This window comes from Lutra lutra, chromosome 7, assembly GCF_902655055.1.
Source record: "Lutra lutra chromosome 7, mLutLut1.2, whole genome shotgun sequence".
Lineage (NCBI taxonomy): Eukaryota > Metazoa > Chordata > Mammalia > Carnivora > Mustelidae > Lutra > Lutra lutra.
In genome coordinates this window covers 5,073,344-5,092,088 of record NC_062284.1, presented here as the reverse complement: position 1 = coordinate 5,092,088, position 18,745 = coordinate 5,073,344, and the positions used below count along the sequence as shown (strand labels likewise).

The window sequence follows — 18,745 nt, the reverse complement described above, 5'->3', positions numbered from 1 at the left end:
TCTGTGTTTCATGTCGTGCTTAGAATTTCTCTCACTGAGATGATTCAGCTGCTGCTTCAGACGTTCTGAGAAACGACAGCCACAAGGCTTGCAGCGGCAGCAAATCATGCTTATTCAAAAGAAAACGTTTATTTTAAAAATAAGAACTGTCACCCTAAGCATTTATTTAAATATTAATAGTTACGGGTAAAAATTATAAATGGTCTAACAAAACTAACAGCTTTATGGTCACAGATGGTGAGATGCTGACAAACAAGAAATAAGATCTATGTACATTGAGATCTGGTTGTTATGAGAATGCATACGAAGGCTTAAGAAAAGGTCTATTTATAGGCTTTGGTGGAGCCATAATCCCCAATCTTCTAGGGGCTCCTGATGCTGCTTGAGAACCAGGCACAGATGAATAGGGTCCAAATACGTTGGAGGATCTACTTTTAGAAGATGTCCTTCTGCATGCGGCGGACCCCCTAAAAGGTGACAAAGAAAATCAAAAGGTTAAGTAAAATTAGAAGTGAACAATCTTCTTGCTCTCAACCTGCGCTGAACTCTATCATCAGTCTGTGATTTTCCTCGCTCTTCCGCATCTCTGTGCACTTCTGCCTACAAATGCCCCTAAGTTTCCTTTACGGTTCAAGGAATAAAGGACTGCTGCCCTTCGCACAATTTTGTTCTCAATTTGTCTCCTTAAAATGGCAAGGGCTGTTTCTTAATCTGGGGACTTGAGACGGACCCCCTGTTCCTGCTCTCCACCCCCACTGCTCACAGCTAATGATGAGACACTTCCCTCTGGACAACAGAGCCCAGATCCACAGTCCTCGATCTATTATGACCAGGTGAGGAGGTGAGAATACCTTGATTTAAGGTCCCAGATGCTCAGACAACAGACACTGTGGAATTACAGTGCTGGCGCAGCTAAGAGAAAGGTAGCTTTGTGGGTGAGTAGGGAGCAGTGGCAGAGCACAGGAGGAACCTCACAGCCAACCCCCTAGCGCAGGGAAGGTGGCCCACGTAGCTCAATGGAGAGGCACTCGGATCTGGCGCGTGTTGTAGGGCCACGCTGCCAGCAGCTCACTCTCTGGCCCACTCTCCTCTCCCAATTGCTGCCTTTAAAACCAGCTAAGAAGCCCGGCCACAGCCTGTGACAAAGTCCTGCCAGCACCTCACTTCCCTTACTGACCTGAAGATACCAGCTCTTTTCTCCCCGCTAAGGAAACGCAAGGGAAGAGCCACAGGGCCAGCATCTTACAAGGAAAATAGGAGAAGCCCCTCCAGACTGCGAGGGTTACTCCCCATGGTTTGTAACCAGCCAAGTCAGTGCCCAGAGGTAATCCCTGCAAGTGATCTTCCCCATCTCTGAATAGGGAGGCCAGGGTCTCAGGGCCACCGTCTGGTTAAAGGCATTCTGCTGGCCCACGGGGAAGAGCGCTTTTTCAACATTTTTATCTCCTGCTTGAGGGCAATACCAGGCAGAGAAGCAGCCTTCAATTTCCCTGCGCTGATTTCCTGCTGAGAAATTAAGCCCTGAGCGAAAACCTAATGTTTACGCCAGCAGCATCTGCCAGCAGCGGTCCCTGCCGCAGCCGGGCCATCCGAGAGCCCAGAACACAACAGGTTCATTGTGTGTTAGTGGGAAGATGTAAAGCTCAGAGGGCGGGTCGGGGAGTTAAGGTTTCTGGCACGCGGCCACGGAATTCTGGGGCTGAGCAGACTCTCAGCCAGGTGAGCAGCCTGGAAGCTGTGGGAAACCGTGCCCGTGGTTCAGTGGCAACGACGGGTAGAAGAGGCTGCTACAAGGGGTCAAAAAAAAAAAAAAAAAAAAAGGTTACAAAACCCCCTGGTTTTGGTCAGAAGGGATTAGGAAAGAATCTCATTGTAGACACGCAGGCTAATTAACAACCAGCATTCAAATTGGTACTGGCATTTGGAGAAGTGTGAGTTTTACTACTTCTTCCTAGATTAGGTTCTAACCCAGAGGGCGAAGTGCTTCACTCTGAAAAACAGAAGTTGGAAAAACTGCAAAGGGAGCCAAGGGCAATGAACACTGAAATATGGTGGGTTCTGCTCGAACAAGTAAGAATGGGAGGATCAGAACTGTGTGTGAGGGAGCTCCGTGGATAATGTGCAGAAATGAAAGGACTCCGGGCAGGTGTGGGTGAGCCAGAGGCTGGTCCTACCTGGGAAATTGAGACCCGGCTGGGAAAAGCCTCACAAAAGCCTTCCCCAGGCCAGGCCTCAGCTACCTCATCATAAACTCCAGGGGACTGGACCAGACGCCTTTTAAATCCCCCTCCCACTCTGTGAGCTCCTGACCAAGTGAGTATTTCCCAAAAGAGAGGAATAAATGAGGAAAATGAGAAAATGTCCCCACTGAAGAACATCTGCTGGTCACTTGCGCACTAAAAACCACAAAATGAAACTAACATTTACTAATGCCTTTAATTTCTGTACCCTGGCAGAAGGATTAGCACATACAAGATGCTTGTTTATGGACTTAACAAGAAAATGACAATTTGGTAACATTTGCCTTCCTTTTTCTTCCCCCACTCGATTTTTGTTTTTTATCACCCAGAAGGAAAAGAGGTAGAAAAACTGCGAAAGAAAAACACAATAGCTTGCAAAAGTTTGCTGAGGACTTGCTTCCTTTCTCCTGTAAGCATTTCCGTTACATTATGTGGTTACTTGGGGAGCCACATTCTCTAGGCTGACGGGGTGGTCCCGATCCTGCCAGACCTTGCTCACCTAAAGGGCACGGGCAGTGCAATTATGAAGACAAAAGAAGTTCTGCACAGATCATCGGCCAGGACCTGACAGGGCCTCGTGCCCCGCCAGCATGCAGGGAGCACCCCAAAGCCACCGCATCCCAGCCCTGCGGCCAGGCCAAGGTGGGAGACGGGAGGTGGGGGCCATTCACACAGCCCCTGGAGGCCTGGCTTAACTGACCTTCTCGTTTGGTCTTCGCAGCTACCCTGCACAGGCTGGGAGGTCGGTTCTCCCAGGTCTCACCGCAGGGCCGGGAGCTTTGGCAGGGAGTGTGCGGGGCCGCAGGTGCCGCAGCAGAGAAAGCAGAGTGTAGCAGTACAATGGGATCATAAAATCAATGGGGAAACAAAACCCTTTGTTTACTCAGCTAGTATAGGATTCATAACATTTTAGGTGGAAAAGAACCTTAAGGAGAGTGATTATAAAGAAAAAAACTCTTTTTTTCAAAGGTAATGTCAAAACTGGAGACATTTTTGCAAAGTAGAAAACTTGAGTGATAATCAACTTAGGAGTAGAGATTTTAAAAATCTAAAACAAATGTTTCTGTTTTGGATTCAGTCTTAGTCATTACTCCATTAACTAGAGAGGCAACATTTAACAATGACTTATTTTAATAATGCTTCAGAGCAAACCGGAGCCATGGGGCTTTTGTACTCTCCTCCCCAATGCACCCACCGCCCCATGGCCCATGGGGCAGGACCTACCCTTTGGTCTTGGAGCCACCAAAGCCAGTTTTCCTCCTCTTAGGCCTTTGGGAGGCTGACATCCTCTTCCTCTTTCTTTCATTTTTGGTTTTATTCGTAAAGTAGTGAGAAGATATGGGTGTTTCCTCATCAAACTCCTCGGGGCCGTTTTTTCCGGTGCCCCTGCTGCTGCCCGGGCTTCTCCGCAGGGAACCGTCATCAGCTACAAGTGGACAGTGCAGATGTTTGTCCCTGATGGTGCGCTGGCCCAGGCGCCATGACGGTCCATGGGGAGGACCACCACCAGGGGCGCAGTTGGGCTGATACCCGGCTGCTTTCCTGGGGGCCTCCTGCCACCTGGGTTCAGTAATTCCACAAGAATGGAAGATTTCTTGATGTCAGGGGACTCTGCCAGAGTCCTCAATGGAATTTTACTTTTAAAGTGACAAGATCAGAATTTATTAAAGAAACCTATGATAATCTCCCTTTTTTAAAGTAAGCTCTATGCCCAATGTGGGGCCTGAACTCACAGCCCTAAGACCAAGAGTCACATGTTCCATCGCCTGAGTCAGCCAGGCACCCCAGAAATTTGTAAAAGTTTAACTTAACTAAGGACATCAGGTGTGGCTCATACTCTGTTGTAAACGGCCTGTGTCCCTGTTATCGTTTGGGAGTTAATCCTGTGAAGCTCTTTGAAAAGTATAGAGGCATATAAAAGACAATTTTATTTATAATTTAACACATCTTGAAAAAAAGAAGAGCCCAATATAAGAGAAACATTACAGACTATGCTCTGTACCTCATTCTTGAACAACAGTTATGCAGTAAAAGTGTGCCAGAAAATCCTAGGCCCTATTATACTCTTCAAAGACAAAAAAATGCTTCTTTATGTTATGGTTGGGAACGTATCACATACTCTGCAGGAAATGGGTTGGTACAAAAGCACTAGTTTGCAAAGGAGGTGGTAATTTCCATGAGGTACTGGCACCCTAAGGCACCTAAAAAGCAGGAAATCTTCCCCTGGGTCATGGGGACCCCAGCTCCATTCTCCCAAGGAAGGTATTTCCCGGCTGGTCCGGCTCCCCCTCGGGCTACCCGCCTGCCTGGCGGGAAGGGGTCTAAGCTGTGGGACTCCAGAGTCAGTCCAACACTGGTTCACACGGGGAGCTGTCATCCTGTCATCCTAGCTGTGGGACTTGGCACTAAAAAGGCTGTGAAATGGGGTGTTGTGAGGACGGAATGATACAAAACAGGCAAAGCTCTTGGCACGGTGTCTGTCCCTCAGTAAGTGGGAGCGATCGTCACCACACTGTGGGCTGTTTCCACAGAGTAGCCCGTCTTATGTGGGCAAAAATCCCCTCCCAAACAAGTTACTACACTAAACAAATGTTAAGTTCCTACCAATATTCAAAGCAAGGCTCTTAATGGAATAATTACCACACAGAGGAATTTATAAAAACCTCGCTTTTCAGCATTTTGTTAATGGGTAAAAAATGGAGGAGGAGGGACAGAACTTGAAAGAAATGTGCACTCATTCCTCATTCTGCTTATCTTTCCCATCAGCCTTGGGAAGAAACCCCTGCTGTCTATTACACAAACAGAAGAATCATTGAACTTGGCCCGTCTGTTGTGCCCTACTGCAGGGCAATATGTGGGAGGAGGGCATGGGACCTCGAATCTCCTACAGGAGCTCCGTCTTGAGCTTCTCATGGTTCATGCTGTCTGTAGCTCAGTAAGGGGCTCACAGTGAGGGGCTCCACGACTGGCCCACTGTAACCTACGGGACTGTCTGCTAGTGATGCGCTCACTTGGGCAGATTCTCTCTGATAACGATGATTATCTAGCATTCCAATTGCACATTCATTTTCCCAAAACATTTAAACTCCACTCTTAAATTTTATCTTTAGACATGCTTGTCAGATAACATGTCCCTCCCACAGATAAGGAAACCAAGCACAAAGAAAGTTACTTGTGGCCTGCCATGGCTAGCAGAGTCCAGACTGGATTCCCTGGGCACTTGCCTTAACAGAACTGGAGCTCCTGGGCCCAAAGGTCCTCCTCTGGGTCCTACTAGCAGGTCGAGTCACTGGCCTTCCTGGGGGGCAAGGCTAAGAGCCAGTGTCCTCCAAGAGTTGCCTGGCACAGCACAGGGGCTGCTCTGCACTTGAACGTCAGTGTGACAAGGTGGAGGAAGCGTTAACACAATCCAGAAACCACAAAAGTCTAATCCGGTGGGATGCATTGCTTAACATTCAAACGGGTTTCTAGAAAACACAGTTAGTTGTATACCGTACCTGGCAATGTCCACTCAGAGTACTTCTGTAATACTGAAATCACTTCGGCACCATATTTTTCCAGTTTATCTTCAGTAACACCATCAATCTGAAGCAAAACCTCAGGATCAGAAGATAAAGATTCTGTGCATGGGCATAAAATTAGGAATTTAAATTACCACCCATAGAAAACCCACTGAATTCACGCTCATTCACTCATTCAGCACATGCCTGTGAAGCGCCAACTAACTGCAGGGCACCAGGCACACGGGCCAATTTTCTAACCGGCAGTTGGCGCCAACAGAGGCAGGCGACAGGCCCTGAGGACGGGAGCCCATCATGCAATTGCAGCAGCAGAGGCGCTAAGTCAGGGCAGAGGGGGGCAGACAGAGAAGGGTGTGTGTGGGGGGGACTGGAGGCGGGTACCTGTGCTACGTGTCTCAGAGTTTAACCAGACTTTTGCTCCCGCCCGCTGTTCTCACAACAAAGACTTGTCTAACTGCCATGCTGATGCTCCCTGTTTTCGGAGAACACCCACATTTGTCTTTCCAGCTCCGACTGCTCCCCGGCACTCCAGACATGGATCTCCTCTTCCAGAAGCCCATAACTGAATTCATACTCCACCCCCAACCCAAACCCGTGCTTCCTCCAGTCTCTCTGCCATGTGGTTCAGGTGAAGCAAGTCCTCGGAGGGGAACAAGTGGGCCATTAAGAGTCCTCCGCATACAGATGGCCCATCAGTCTTGCAGCTAGACAAGCCTGTCGTTTTAAAGATCGCTCTGGCTGCCGCATGGAAAATGACCTGTCAGGCAGGGAGGAAACTGACCAGGCAGGAGCCCCTGCGGGAGCAGGCCAGGATGCGGGAACTACAGTCGGGCAGGGCACGTGGACGGAAGAGAGATCCACATTTCAGAGGCTGGGTCTGGGGGATTTGTCGAGGCACTGGCTCTGGGGAGTGAGGAAGTGACAATTCCTACTCTTTGAGCAAATAAAGGGCAGATCTCAAATCTGTAGTTTTCACATTAATTTCTGTGTTTAGAGGAAAATGAAGAGACCTATGGGACAGACCAGTAGGTTTATGGAGGGTTAATGGAAGATGACGTTGGGCAGGCAGGCAGAAATCTGTCCCTCTTCGAGAAACTGGTGGCGTTTCAGCGGACATTGTGGAAGATTAAATGTGTCTCCTGTTCCTATCCGGAGTTAGAGACCAGGCAGGCAACTCACTAATAGCCTAGGCACAAAATGCTGTATTTCCTTGATTCTAAGACATGCACTGCTCCACGCTGTGCCATTCCCAAGGTCCAGATGTGTCCGACAGGGGCCGCTGGCCAAACAGCTGCCCCCACCCGTGTGCGTGAGGCCTCGTCCTGGCTGGCCATGCTGTGGGGGCCTCAGCAGTATCCGGGTGCCCCACGCAATGTTGGCCAGAAGATTAGACTGAGGACACTGGAGCAGTGACCGTGATGCAGAAAAGCACAGGGTCACGGGGAAGGGATTTGGCATGAATAAAGCAGGTATCTGCAAAAGGCCACGATTCCGTGAGCCACAACCAAGTGCTTAACAGGACCTGAAAAGGATGCCCACAGCCAATGGGGCAGCAGGACATCTGCATCCCGGAGAGCTGTGCGGCCTCCCGCGGATGCTTTCTGGCACCCTTGGAGAAACGCCACCATCACATCAGAGCAGCTAACTGGCGGATTTGGTTAAATTGCTGGGGAGAAGAGTGGAGTACGCTAAAAAGGCTGTGTCACTAGCACTCTCAACGACACAAGGGAGGGGCGCCTGGGTGGCTCAGTGGGTTAAAGCCTTTGCCTTCGGCTCAGGTCATGATTCCAGGGTCCTGGGATCGAGCCCCACATTGGGCTCTCTGCTCGGCGGGGAGCCTGCTTCCCCCTCCCTCTCTCTCTACCTGCCTCTCTGCCTACTTATGATCTCTGTCTGTCAAATAGATAAATAAAATCTTAAAAAAAAAAAAAAAAAACACAAGGGAAAGACATGTATAGCCAAGGCCACAAATGGTTCCCAAGAGTCAGGTTTTGGATATGAATTTCTCTAAGTACCTAAATCAACTTGCTATGATTTTATGTGATTTTTATAACGCACAGAGTTATATACAATAAGAAATCTGTATTTAAGTTAATCAGAAACAATTCTTTCCATAAAAGCACTGTGTCACTGTTTAATTAGCACAATTTTTTCTCTCTTAATAGTCCACAAAATAGCGGTCTCGGAAAACAGACAGCATCTCAGAGCTGATGAGACGCTGTGATGACCCAGGGTGGTAGGAATGGGAACAGAAGAGAGAGGAGGTGTGGATCAGGAGATTTTATGACAGAAGAATGCAGAAGGCAATGTGTACATTAATCAGTCAACTATGTGAGGGACTTATTTTACTTCCCAGGGGCTTTCTTATTAGGATTCTGGGTGGAGCTGTCAGAAGCTATAGAAATGACTGTGGTCGTAATAAATAGCTATGGAAATAACTCAGGTCAGCTGAACTCAAGATAAGCAGTGTGCCAGATCTGGGTTCAAAGAAGCATGAAACATAATGTCTTTTCATAAGGAATGTAGCTCCTCATTGCACAGACATTCGTACTTAACATAGCCAAACATCATCAAAGCAGGCAGATAATGAAGACAAAAATCAATGAGTGACAGCAGGTATTAGAGATTACAATTATCCACATCCTAACATCCAGCATTAGAGGGAGAAGTATAAAATTAAAATTATACTGTGTGTCCAAATAACACAGTACTGTATATGTCTTATTATTATTATCATTTAAAGATTTTATTTGCTTGTCAAAGAGAGACAGCACAAGCTGGGGGAGCAGAGGCAGAGGGAGAAGCAGGCTCCCTGATGACCGGGGGCCTGATGCAGGACTCGATCCCAGAATCCTGGGATGGTGACCTGAGCTGAAGGCAGCAGCTTAACTCACTGAGCCACCCAGGTACCCCACTGTATGTATCTTAAAGACCATATTTCATCTCAAGTTTAAGTTGCTTCTTTGAGCTTTCAATTTAGAAATTAAATAAAAATAATGAAAATAAACTGAGCTAGATCGATGCTCTTAAAAAGTTCCTTAGCCAGATTAACTTTTGGCTTATTAATTCATGCCACGTAACAGAAGACCATACGTACCTGCAAGCTTCTTGAGAGTGACAGTATTAAAGATATTAAAGTAGTGGACACCAAAAACTTTTCCCAGAGATTTGCAGACTTCGGTCAGTTCTCCAAGACACTTCTTCACCACCTCTTCCCTTTGAGATATCTTTGCCTCTAAAGCTTTCTGTTTTTTCACACTGGTGGAATTTTCTGTTTCCATAAAGTCTACCTTTGTAAGAGAGAAAGTGATCGCAGGAGTGGGTACACGCGCACTTGTATCCAAATAAAAGCTTCATTTAATTCTTACTTGCATTTGCATGGATTTTTTGGGTTTCTTTTCTTTCTTTCTTTTCTTTTCTTTTTTTTTTTTGGTATTTCTGTTATGCCAAGCAGCTATAGCAAACGCCTCAGTAACAGGGGCTGTGGATTCCTCATCTTTCCATCCCCAGTGCCTGGCACAGACCAGCTTCTGATAAATGTTTACCTAATCAACGTATGATGATTCAGAGACCGGACGACCCGACGGAATTTGCTCTGACAGGTACTAATTACTTGGGTTCGATTTTAAGCTCTTTCCAAATTAAGAGGAACAGAGTACATTCATGTAGGACAGTATATATAAATTCAGTATCCATAAGCTTTGGAGAAGACCCTCTAATTTGCAGTAATATATTTTTGCCTACTCACTGTAAGATAATTAAATAAAATAAACATTTAAAATATCCTACCTTTAAATGCCCATTTAGGACAGTTTGGGCTTTATTTCCTGGCATCACATAGGCAATAGGTTGGTCATTGGCATTGATATATAAGTCTTCATCCAAAATCTTGTCAAGTATCAATTTTTTAAAAAGTCTTTCAGCATTGTGTCGTGAATAAGTAGATCCCTTTCCAAATATCCCCGACTGAATTTTTGCACTCTTACTCCCTGGTAAGAAGGCCCAAGGAGTTAGATTAGTAAATGTAGGTACGTCAGAAGCCTCCAGTAGGAGAGGCTGAAAAAGTCATTTATGGACAGGTCTGGATAAATGGAGTGGATAATCTGTGCCACAGGAAAACCCATGGCACAAACATACCCATTTCCATAAAGTGAGAATATCTGAGTAGAACTCTAAAATTTCTATGGTTATATATACTTTTCCTCATCTTTTTATAACACACATTGAACAAAAACAGCAGCAAAATAAAGCTTATCATTTTAGGATGTTGCACTTACAATTTCTAAAATTACATTAGAGCAAAGAAATCAGAGAGGGTTACATAAACTCAAAGCACTTCGTAACTCTGTGCTACATTAGGATAATGGTGCATTACTGATCTCCTTACGGAAAAATTTGGACATTTTCACAAATGCTATCTCTGGTCCTGTACTGAAAGTAACACTTGTGTGCAGTCCAATTATTTAAGCCCATACTTTCTGTGACCCTCACGGGAGAAGCCTTGATAGAGTGTAAGACAAAAACACATCACTCCAGGAGACTGCCCTCCTTCCTTCCTCTTCCTACTGGCTGAAAGCACCGCACTGGCCTGGATATCTGGTCTCCTATCCAATCTGCTGTAATTATTAATGTCTTCATTGTAAACATAACTTCATTACAGCAATCTACTTAAGAAGCCTCTTGACGCTGATTATAATCGGAATTAACAGTTACTCTGTAAAGCTTTAGTTCTATTTTAAGAGTTCCAAATAATTACATTATTGTAAATGTCAGATGGCTTCTGGTCATCTATGCCCCATGATTCAAGGTTTCCTTCCTTCAAGTGGTTTGAATCCCTGAAACGTCCCATCACAGGACCAGCCCTAGAGCTGGCAGTAACTAAGAAAGCTGGAAAAATAAATAAACAAAAAAAAAAGTGCATGTGTGTGGGGGGGAGCTGCTTGTGAGTTTGAGCCCCAAACTGGTTGTAAAGATCACTAAAATAAATAAACAAACAAACAAACAAATAAATGTAAAAAAAAAAAAGCTAAACACAATCTTCTTAACATGAAAGAGCTAGTGAGGAACTAGGTATGCCAGAACAATGTTTGATTCAGTAATCTTCCTGGGAATCTACATGAAACGAGCAATCACAGGTGCAGCTGAAGGTGTATTTAAAAGGCTATTTATCACATCATCATGTGTAACAGAAAAACATGTCCTTAAATAAGACTAAATACAGCTCATCAATATGATAAAATATAAATTACTAAAAGCTAGAATAAAAAAGTTAAATAATGCTTGTATCTTGTTATGTAGAAATGATATAAATTATATGTACAGTACGATAAATATGTGATTGTGAATAAATACACATTAAAATATTAGCGCTTTTTTCTGGAGTTACTTGTATTTTCTACATATTGCAATGTGGAGTGATCACGCATCACTCTTATAATACATTATTTTATCTGCAACCCTTTGTTCCTCCTGACCCTGAAAGAGGTCCAAACTCAAAGGCAAGAATCCAGACGGGGGGGCGCCTGGGTGGCTCAGTCAGGTAAGTGTCTGCCTTCATCTCAGGTCATGATCTCAGGGTCCTGGGGAGTCCTGGGATCCAGCCTCACATGGGTTTTGTGCTCAGCAGGGAGTTTGCTTCTCCCTCTCTCTTTGTCCCTCCCCCGGCTCATGCTGTCTCTCTCAAATAAATACAATCCTAAAAGCAAAACAAAACAAAACGCCCTGGTGGCTCAGTTGGTTGAGTGTCTGCCTTTGGCTCAGGTTATGATCCCGGGTCCTGGGATGGAGCCCGGAGTTGGCCAGAGTTGGACACCTTGCTGGGAGCCTGCTTCTCCCTCTCCCTCTGCCCCTCCTCAGCTCATGCTCATGCTCTCTCTCTCTCTGATAAAATCTTAAAAAAAAAAAAATTCAGAAAGGGAAGGCCAACACTAACAGTTGCTTTTGCCTGGAGGAAAGAGCAGATCCAGAAGGAAGAGTTGAGGAACTGAGTAAACCACATTCCTACACCAGTCTAGGCTATTAATGTTTTAAAAAAGAAATGCACCTATTAATTGCTTTATCTATTTTTTAAATTAAAAAAAGGCATGTACATGGGAAAAATAAAATGTAGTACAGAAAGGTTTAGGATGAAAACCAACATTCCTCTGTCCCATCCTTCTTCCCTCCCCCATCCTCCACTCTTCTGGAAAGCAATCATGTTTTTTGTTTTTTTTTTTTAATTTTAATTTTTAGTAATCTCAAGCCCCAATGTGGGGCTTGAACTCATGACCCTGAGATCCAGAGTTGTGCTCTTCCTGGGGTGCCTGGGTGGCTCAGCGGGTTAAGTGTCCAATTTCGGCTTAGGTCATGATCCCAGGGTCCTGGGACTGAGCCCCACATTGGGATCCCTCCTCTGTGGGGAGCCTGCTTCTCACTCTGCCTGCTGCTTCCCTGCTTGTACTCTCTCTTCTCTGTCAAATAAAACCTTAAAAAATATATCAATCTATATCTATCTATATATGAATATATGAGTTGTGCTCTTCCCTATTGAGCCAGTTGGGTGCCCAAAGGCAGTAATTTTTTTTTTTAAGATTTTATTTATTTGAGAGAGAGAGAGAGAGCGAGCACATGAGCATGGTGCGCAGGCAAGGCCAAAAGCGTGGGGAGAAGCAGAGGGGGATGGAAAGCAAGAAGGAAAGACTCCCTAGCAGACTCAGGAGCTCATCTCAGGGCCCTGAGATCAGGACCTGAACGGAAACAAAGAGTCATGTGCCTAACCAGCTGAGCCAGCCAGGCACCCTGGCAGAGTTCTGTTTTGTTTTTGTTTTTGTTTTTTTTTTTAAAGATTTTATTTGTGAAAGAGAGAGAGAGAGAAAGAGAGCACAAGCAGGGGAGTGGTAGGCAGAGGGAGAAGCAGGCTCCCCCCTGAGCAAGAAGCCACACACGGGACTTGATCCCAGGACGCTGGGATCAAGACCTGAGCCAAAGGCAGACGCTTAGCTACTGGGTCACCCAGGCATCCCCAGAGTCCAGTTTTTTTTATTTATTTATTTATTTATTTATTTATTTTAAATATTTTTTTAATTTATTCATTTGACAGAGAGAGAGAGATCACAAGTAGGCAGAGAGGCAGGCAGAGAGAGGAGGAAGCAGGCTCACTGCCGAGCAGGGAGCCGGATGCGGGGCTCGATCCCAGGACCCTGAGATCATGACCTGAGCCGAAGGCAGAGGCTTAACCCACTGAGCCACCCAGGCGCACCCAGAGTCCTGTTTTAAATAGCTTTTGTTTTCAGCTCTTCCCGTGGCCACCTCCACAAGGAACGCAAACCCTTGCTGTCACTCCCCCAGCCAGCTCTACTGCCTGCCATTTACCCATGACCCCCTACCCCGCTATGAAAGATGAGGCTTCATCTCATTGACACTACTCCCTACACTTCACCTCGACCCAAACTTGGCTAGTTATATAATATGGGTTAATCAACTGATGATTTTGTAACTTTATTTTTATTTATTTTTAAAAGATTTTATTTATCTGACAGAGAAAGAGAGAGAGAGCACAAACAGGGGAAGTGGCAAGCAGAGGGAGAGGGGGAAGTAGGCTCCCTTCCAAGCAAGGAGCTTGATACAGGGCTCGATCCCAGGACCCTGGGATCATGACCCAAGCCAAAGGTAGATGCTCCACCCAGATGACCCTATTTTGTAACTTTAGACAGAACTTCTGGTTCCTCTCTACCTTTTACATAAGAGGTTATTAGCACCCCCAAGCCTTCCGAGTGCTCCCCCTTTTGTTTATTGTACCTTTATTTTTACATCATTAAGATGAACACATCTTGTCTTGTTCCCTAAACGTATTTCAGTCCATAAGGTTGCCTGTAACTGTTGCAGTTTGTCAGCAGTGTTTATGATACATTTCCTTCCCTATTTAGAAGGTCCTGATTCCTGTGTAACCCTCAAGAGAATGTCTACCGCACCCAGACGACTGGATTGCTTTCGGATGCTTATCAATTACTCAAAATTGTATAACAACTTCCCTTGTTTTACATTTGACCTTGGCTCTCTTTGTATAATCTTTCCCATGGAATTTCTAAATGCCTTTCTCCTTCTGTTGAGAATTAACATTTGCATTCTTTACTGTCATAAAAAAAATTCATTTCTTATTCCTTCTCACATTGCTTGGGACCTGTTTTTCTTGACTTTGTTAAAACCTGCACAGACTGCTTACTGGACCTGCTGCATACCCCTGGATCCGGGCCTCCTTCTCCCTGGACCCATGGGTCAGCTCCTCCGTTTATGGTATCACTTTCTTTGCCTTCTGGGCTCTAGTCACTGATATTAATCACAGGTCTGGCTTTGGTTTCTTTTTTCCAAAGTTTTCAGGATTATCTCGGAAGGGGTCCAGAATATGCCACTGTGGCATAAAAATTATTTTGAGCAGAAGGCATTTGAGTTCCTGAAACCTCTTATCTGCAATAAAAAAGCAGACCTCCCCCAACCCCCCCCCCCCCACACCAATTGTCATAAATTCTCTCCCTGGGAGCAACCGAAGAAGACTGATTCTTACTTATCATCGGAGATGAGAAGTCTCCATACCATTCCTAAACACTGTAACAAAACTATCCTATCTCCCTCTCATCTATTCTCCTAAGGGCCCTTATCTTTCTAAAAAACCATTTGTTTTCCCATAAGTGTTCTTCTCCCCCTCCGTTTCCATTATTGACATGGTATATAAGCCTCAATTTTAATTGGCCCTTTTAGTCACATTTTTATGAAATCTGTGTTTTGTCAGTTTAACTCACAGGCCCCCAACCACTAAATCTAACAGGATGGAGGAAGTGTTTTTCCTCCCCAACTTCATTTTATTCTTGTTATTCTCAAATCTCATAAAGCATCTCCTTCGGCATTCAGTGGACGTTTTAATCTGAAGGTCTTTTTCTCTTTCACTCAGAGAAATTTTCTCTTATCACTGATTTGATAACTCCATCTCTTTATTTTCTAATTCAAAAATTTTGTCAGATTTCACATCTCCTAAGAACTAACCTATATTTTTCCTTATATTTTCCATATATCTTTTTGCTCAGGTCTTAGAAAACTGACATTACCTTTCAACATTTCCACTAAACTTACTTTGTCAATCATTAAACAAAATTTTTTTTTAAAGATTCTATTTATTTATTTGAGAGAGAGAGAGAGCACAAACCAGGAAGTGAGGCAGAGGGAGAGGGAGCAGCAGGCTCCCCACTGAGCAAGGAGCCCGATATGGGGCTCAAACCCAGGACCCTGGGATCATGACCTAAACTGAAGGAGGATAGTTAACCGACTGAGCCACGGAGGTGCTCCAATCATTTAAAATTTTTAACAGCTCTTGGAACGCCTGACTGGCTTAGTCGGAGGAGCCTGTGACTCCTGATCTCAGGGTTGTGAGTTTGAGCCCCATGTTGGATGCAGAAATTACTTAAAAATAAAAAATTAAAGAGATGAATAAATAAAAATTTTAATAGTTCTTTCTCATCCTTTGTTTCTTTTCGGTAACATTCTATTGTTACTGAAGTCTTGGTGAAGATTCTAAATTAGGAGTTTCTCCTCTATGCCTCCTAAAGCTACTGCTTACTTTCTAAATTTTCTTTATCCCCAGGGTCAAATATTTACTTGGTTTCTCTTGGTTGTCGAGTTGTACTTAACCTTCAGGGATCAGGTTAAACTTTTAAGGTGGATTTCCTCTGTTATTTAAAAAAAATGTTTTTTAAAGATTTTATTTACTTATTTGGGAGAGAGAGAAGTATGAGTGCACGGTGGGGAGGAACAAAGGGAGAGAGAATCTCACGCAGACTCCCCACTGAGCTCAGAGCCCGACACGGGGCTCAATCTCATGACCCTGAATTCATGACCTGAACCGAAACCAAGAGTCAGATGCTTAACTGACTGAGCCACCCAGGTGCTCTTCCTCTGTTATTTTCTCTCTATTTCCCCTCAAATTCCTCCCCTGAATGGGAATATTCAGGTTTGCTTTAGGGTGAGTGGGTGGGCTAGGTGGTCCCCAAATGCTACTTAGGGGTTCTGGCCCCTAACTCAGCTGCCAGTCTATTCCTCACAGCGTTCATTTTTGTTCTAGAGTCAATTCCAGGCTGGCATTTGATGTAGTTCTTTCCTCCTATTTCTGGCTCCCCTGCTTTCTTCACTCCTATCCCCTGGACCTGTAGACTCACTCTGAGGCCTGATAACGCAGTCCTGCCTGGTCAAGCACCGCGCCCCCGCCATGATTCTCACTCTACATTCATTCTGCAGGTGTCTTATTGTATTTCATTCCACTTGTCACCATGTTTCTATTTCCTAAAAGATTTGAAATATCTTGAATCTGGTGATGTCTCTCTCTGGTTCTCTATGCCTCAATGAAGTGAATCCCCATTTTGTTTCCTATTATTTAAATAGGGCCTCTAACAAACAAAGAAGAAGGTATCCTTTTGCCCAAGCTGCCATCTGGACCTGGAAGTCACTTAACAGGTAATTTTCTTTTTTATTTTTTTTTTAAAGATTTTATTTATCTATTTGACAGACAGAGACCACAAGCTGGCAGAAAGGCAGGCAAAGAGAGAGAGGGAGAGAGAGGGAGAGGGAGCCTGCTGGCTCCCCGCTGAGCAGAGAACCCGATGCGGGGCTCGATCCCAGGACCCTGGGATTATGACCCGAGCCGAAGGCAGAGGCTTTAACCCACTGAGCCACCCAGGCGCCCCTCAACAGGTAATTTTCCAAGCAAGTTATATTTCACTCATTCCAATGAAATTGTATATGCTTTAATATTTTCTTTGTATTTATTATTACTATTATCTTTATAGTCGTATAGTTGACATACAATATTTCATCAGTTTCAGGTGTACAACACAGTGATTCAACAATTCTGTACGTTATGTATGCTCAGCAGTCATGTTATCACAATGTCACTGATGACATTTCCTATCCTGTCCTTCTCATTCCCATGACATATTCATTTTATAACTGTAAGTTTGTACCTCTTAATCCCCTTCATCCATTGTGCCCCATTATTTGCTTTTCTGAATGTGAAAACCTCACCTTAGGAACATATAAGTTCTATACAAACAATTGGTATAATTCATTAAAGTTAACTTTCTTTCATTACTCGAAAAAGTTTTATTCTGAAATCTTTAATTTCTATAAGAAGACAGGCAAGAGAGATTTTTTCTATGTACTTGTGATAAATTCTTTAGATGTTCAATTTTATTTTTTTATTATTTTTTTTTTTTAAGATTTTATTTATTTGTCAGAGAGAGAGGGAGAGAGAGAGAGAGCACAGGCAGACAGAATGGCAGGCAGAGGAAGAGGTAGAAGCAGGCTCCCCGCTGAGCAGGGAGCCTGATGCGGGGCTCAATCCCAGGACTCTGGGATTGTGACCTGAGCCAAAGGCAGATGCTTAACAGACTGAGCCACCCAGGTGCCTCTAGATGTTCAATTTTAATTACTATAACTCAAACAATAAAAAAGATGACTTACCCAAGAAAATGTCGACCAGCATGTTCATAGTAAATCTCCCAGAAGGACCTATGTGGTTTTTATTTCTTGTTCCTTGTGATGAACTATGTTCTTGAACAAATCTTACAATATTTTTTACATCATCGGTCACATCTCTTGTCTTATAATCCTGTGAGTAAGAAGAGATTACCTTCTGCTGTAATTAAGATGATACTGAGATCACTAGGGTTTCATACTACGATAGTCTCATAACAAACCATTTCCAGACCAAAACCAAGATCCAAACCCAAACTTCAGATGTTCTTTCTATTCTAAGCTCTTACGTTAACATTGTGTCTAGGACATTAGCACGACCACATCTATGTCATTATTGGGTTACAGACATACATCTCAGTCTTTCAATTGCCCAACAGCATGCTGTGGGGAGGAATATCCTTTCTCCCTTTTCAAGCCCTTCACACCCTCTAGATCAGTGCTCTCTTACTTGGATGGTGATTCCTGGGATAAAAACACTGTCCAACCATGCAAATCTGGGAGTTCTGACCGCTTATGGGGCTTGATCGCTTATGGGGTGTCACAGTCAACCCTTTTAATGATCTCCTGTTAGTTTCCTTTTTCCTTCTCCTCACTGGTCTGCAAACTCTGCTTACTTTTTAAAGCCCCCATTACTGTATGATCTGTCTGCTTTCTTTTAGCCTAGATCTCCAAACTAGCAATACTAACCAGCCACTGTTCTAAAAAGCAGCATTATGCTTCTGGCCTCCATCTACGTAGCCTCCTCACGGTCTAACCCTTGTTCTTCTGCTATAATCCCACAACCTCAAGACTCACAGGTTTCCTGTCTTATCCTAACAGCTGGTAGTGACTCTGAGACTCTATCCAGAACCATCATGAAACAGTGCTCTGTCATTCTCTCCGACACCATCCCTGCCCTAATTCTTGGTGACTCAGGGGACAGATGATCCTCCCATCTTGGCCTCTGGCATCTTGATCTCCTCTCCCCCAGTAACCCCATCTTCCACATATGCCAGCCACTCCCTTGATCACACCTACCACCTTGGACTCACTAAAATCAGCATCCCCTTCATTCTCTGAATGCCCCTTCATGCCATCTTGTATATTCTGATTCCAACAGCCCAGTGGGCCTTCCTATCTTCTCATTCCCATCCTTGGATGCTCCCCTAAGTCAGCTTGGATTCCACAGCCCCTCATTACAATACTACCTCTCATGGGCCTTCAGCTTTGCCCTTAGGTCCATTCATCCCATTCATTGCTTGATGATACACTCAAGATTCAACTCTTCACCACTCTGTGCCTAAACCTTGGCAGCTGACCTTGGCTGGAGACACAAACAACCATGCTGAAAGTGTGTACTTTCAACAAATGGTCACAGACCTCAAGTGGGCCCTCCAAGCGGCCGGGTAATCATCACACATCCTTGGTCTCGCACTCCTCCGTCCTAGACAGGAGTCAGCACCCTATGGCTCATGAGCTGGATGCCTGTTTCTGTACGTCAAATTGTAC

The 18,745-nt window shown here is 44.6% G+C and overlaps 1 protein-coding gene across 3 annotated transcripts in view; it reads right to left on the bottom strand.

Moving 5' to 3' along the window:
• Window positions 1-104: 104 nt before the first annotated feature.
• Window positions 105-18,745, bottom strand: part of BLM (BLM RecQ like helicase) — a 91,229-nt gene continuing 72,588 nt past the window's right edge. For 2 of the 3 annotated variants that reach the window (XM_047735604.1, XM_047735606.1), the window contains exons 17-22: window positions 17,243-17,390; window positions 9,551-9,750; window positions 8,859-9,051; window positions 5,738-5,860; window positions 3,465-3,666; window positions 105-467 (exon numbers count right to left, since the gene is read on the bottom strand). In XM_047735604.1, coding sequence (XP_047591560.1) covers window positions 290-467; window positions 3,465-3,666; window positions 5,738-5,860; window positions 8,859-9,051; window positions 9,551-9,750; window positions 17,243-17,390 — 1,044 coding nt within the window. In that variant the 3' untranslated portion in view covers window positions 105-289. The remainder of the gene's footprint in view (window positions 468-3,464; window positions 3,667-5,737; window positions 5,861-8,858; window positions 9,052-9,550; window positions 9,751-17,242; window positions 17,391-18,745) is intronic. The other variant, XM_047735607.1, reaches the window with a different exon arrangement.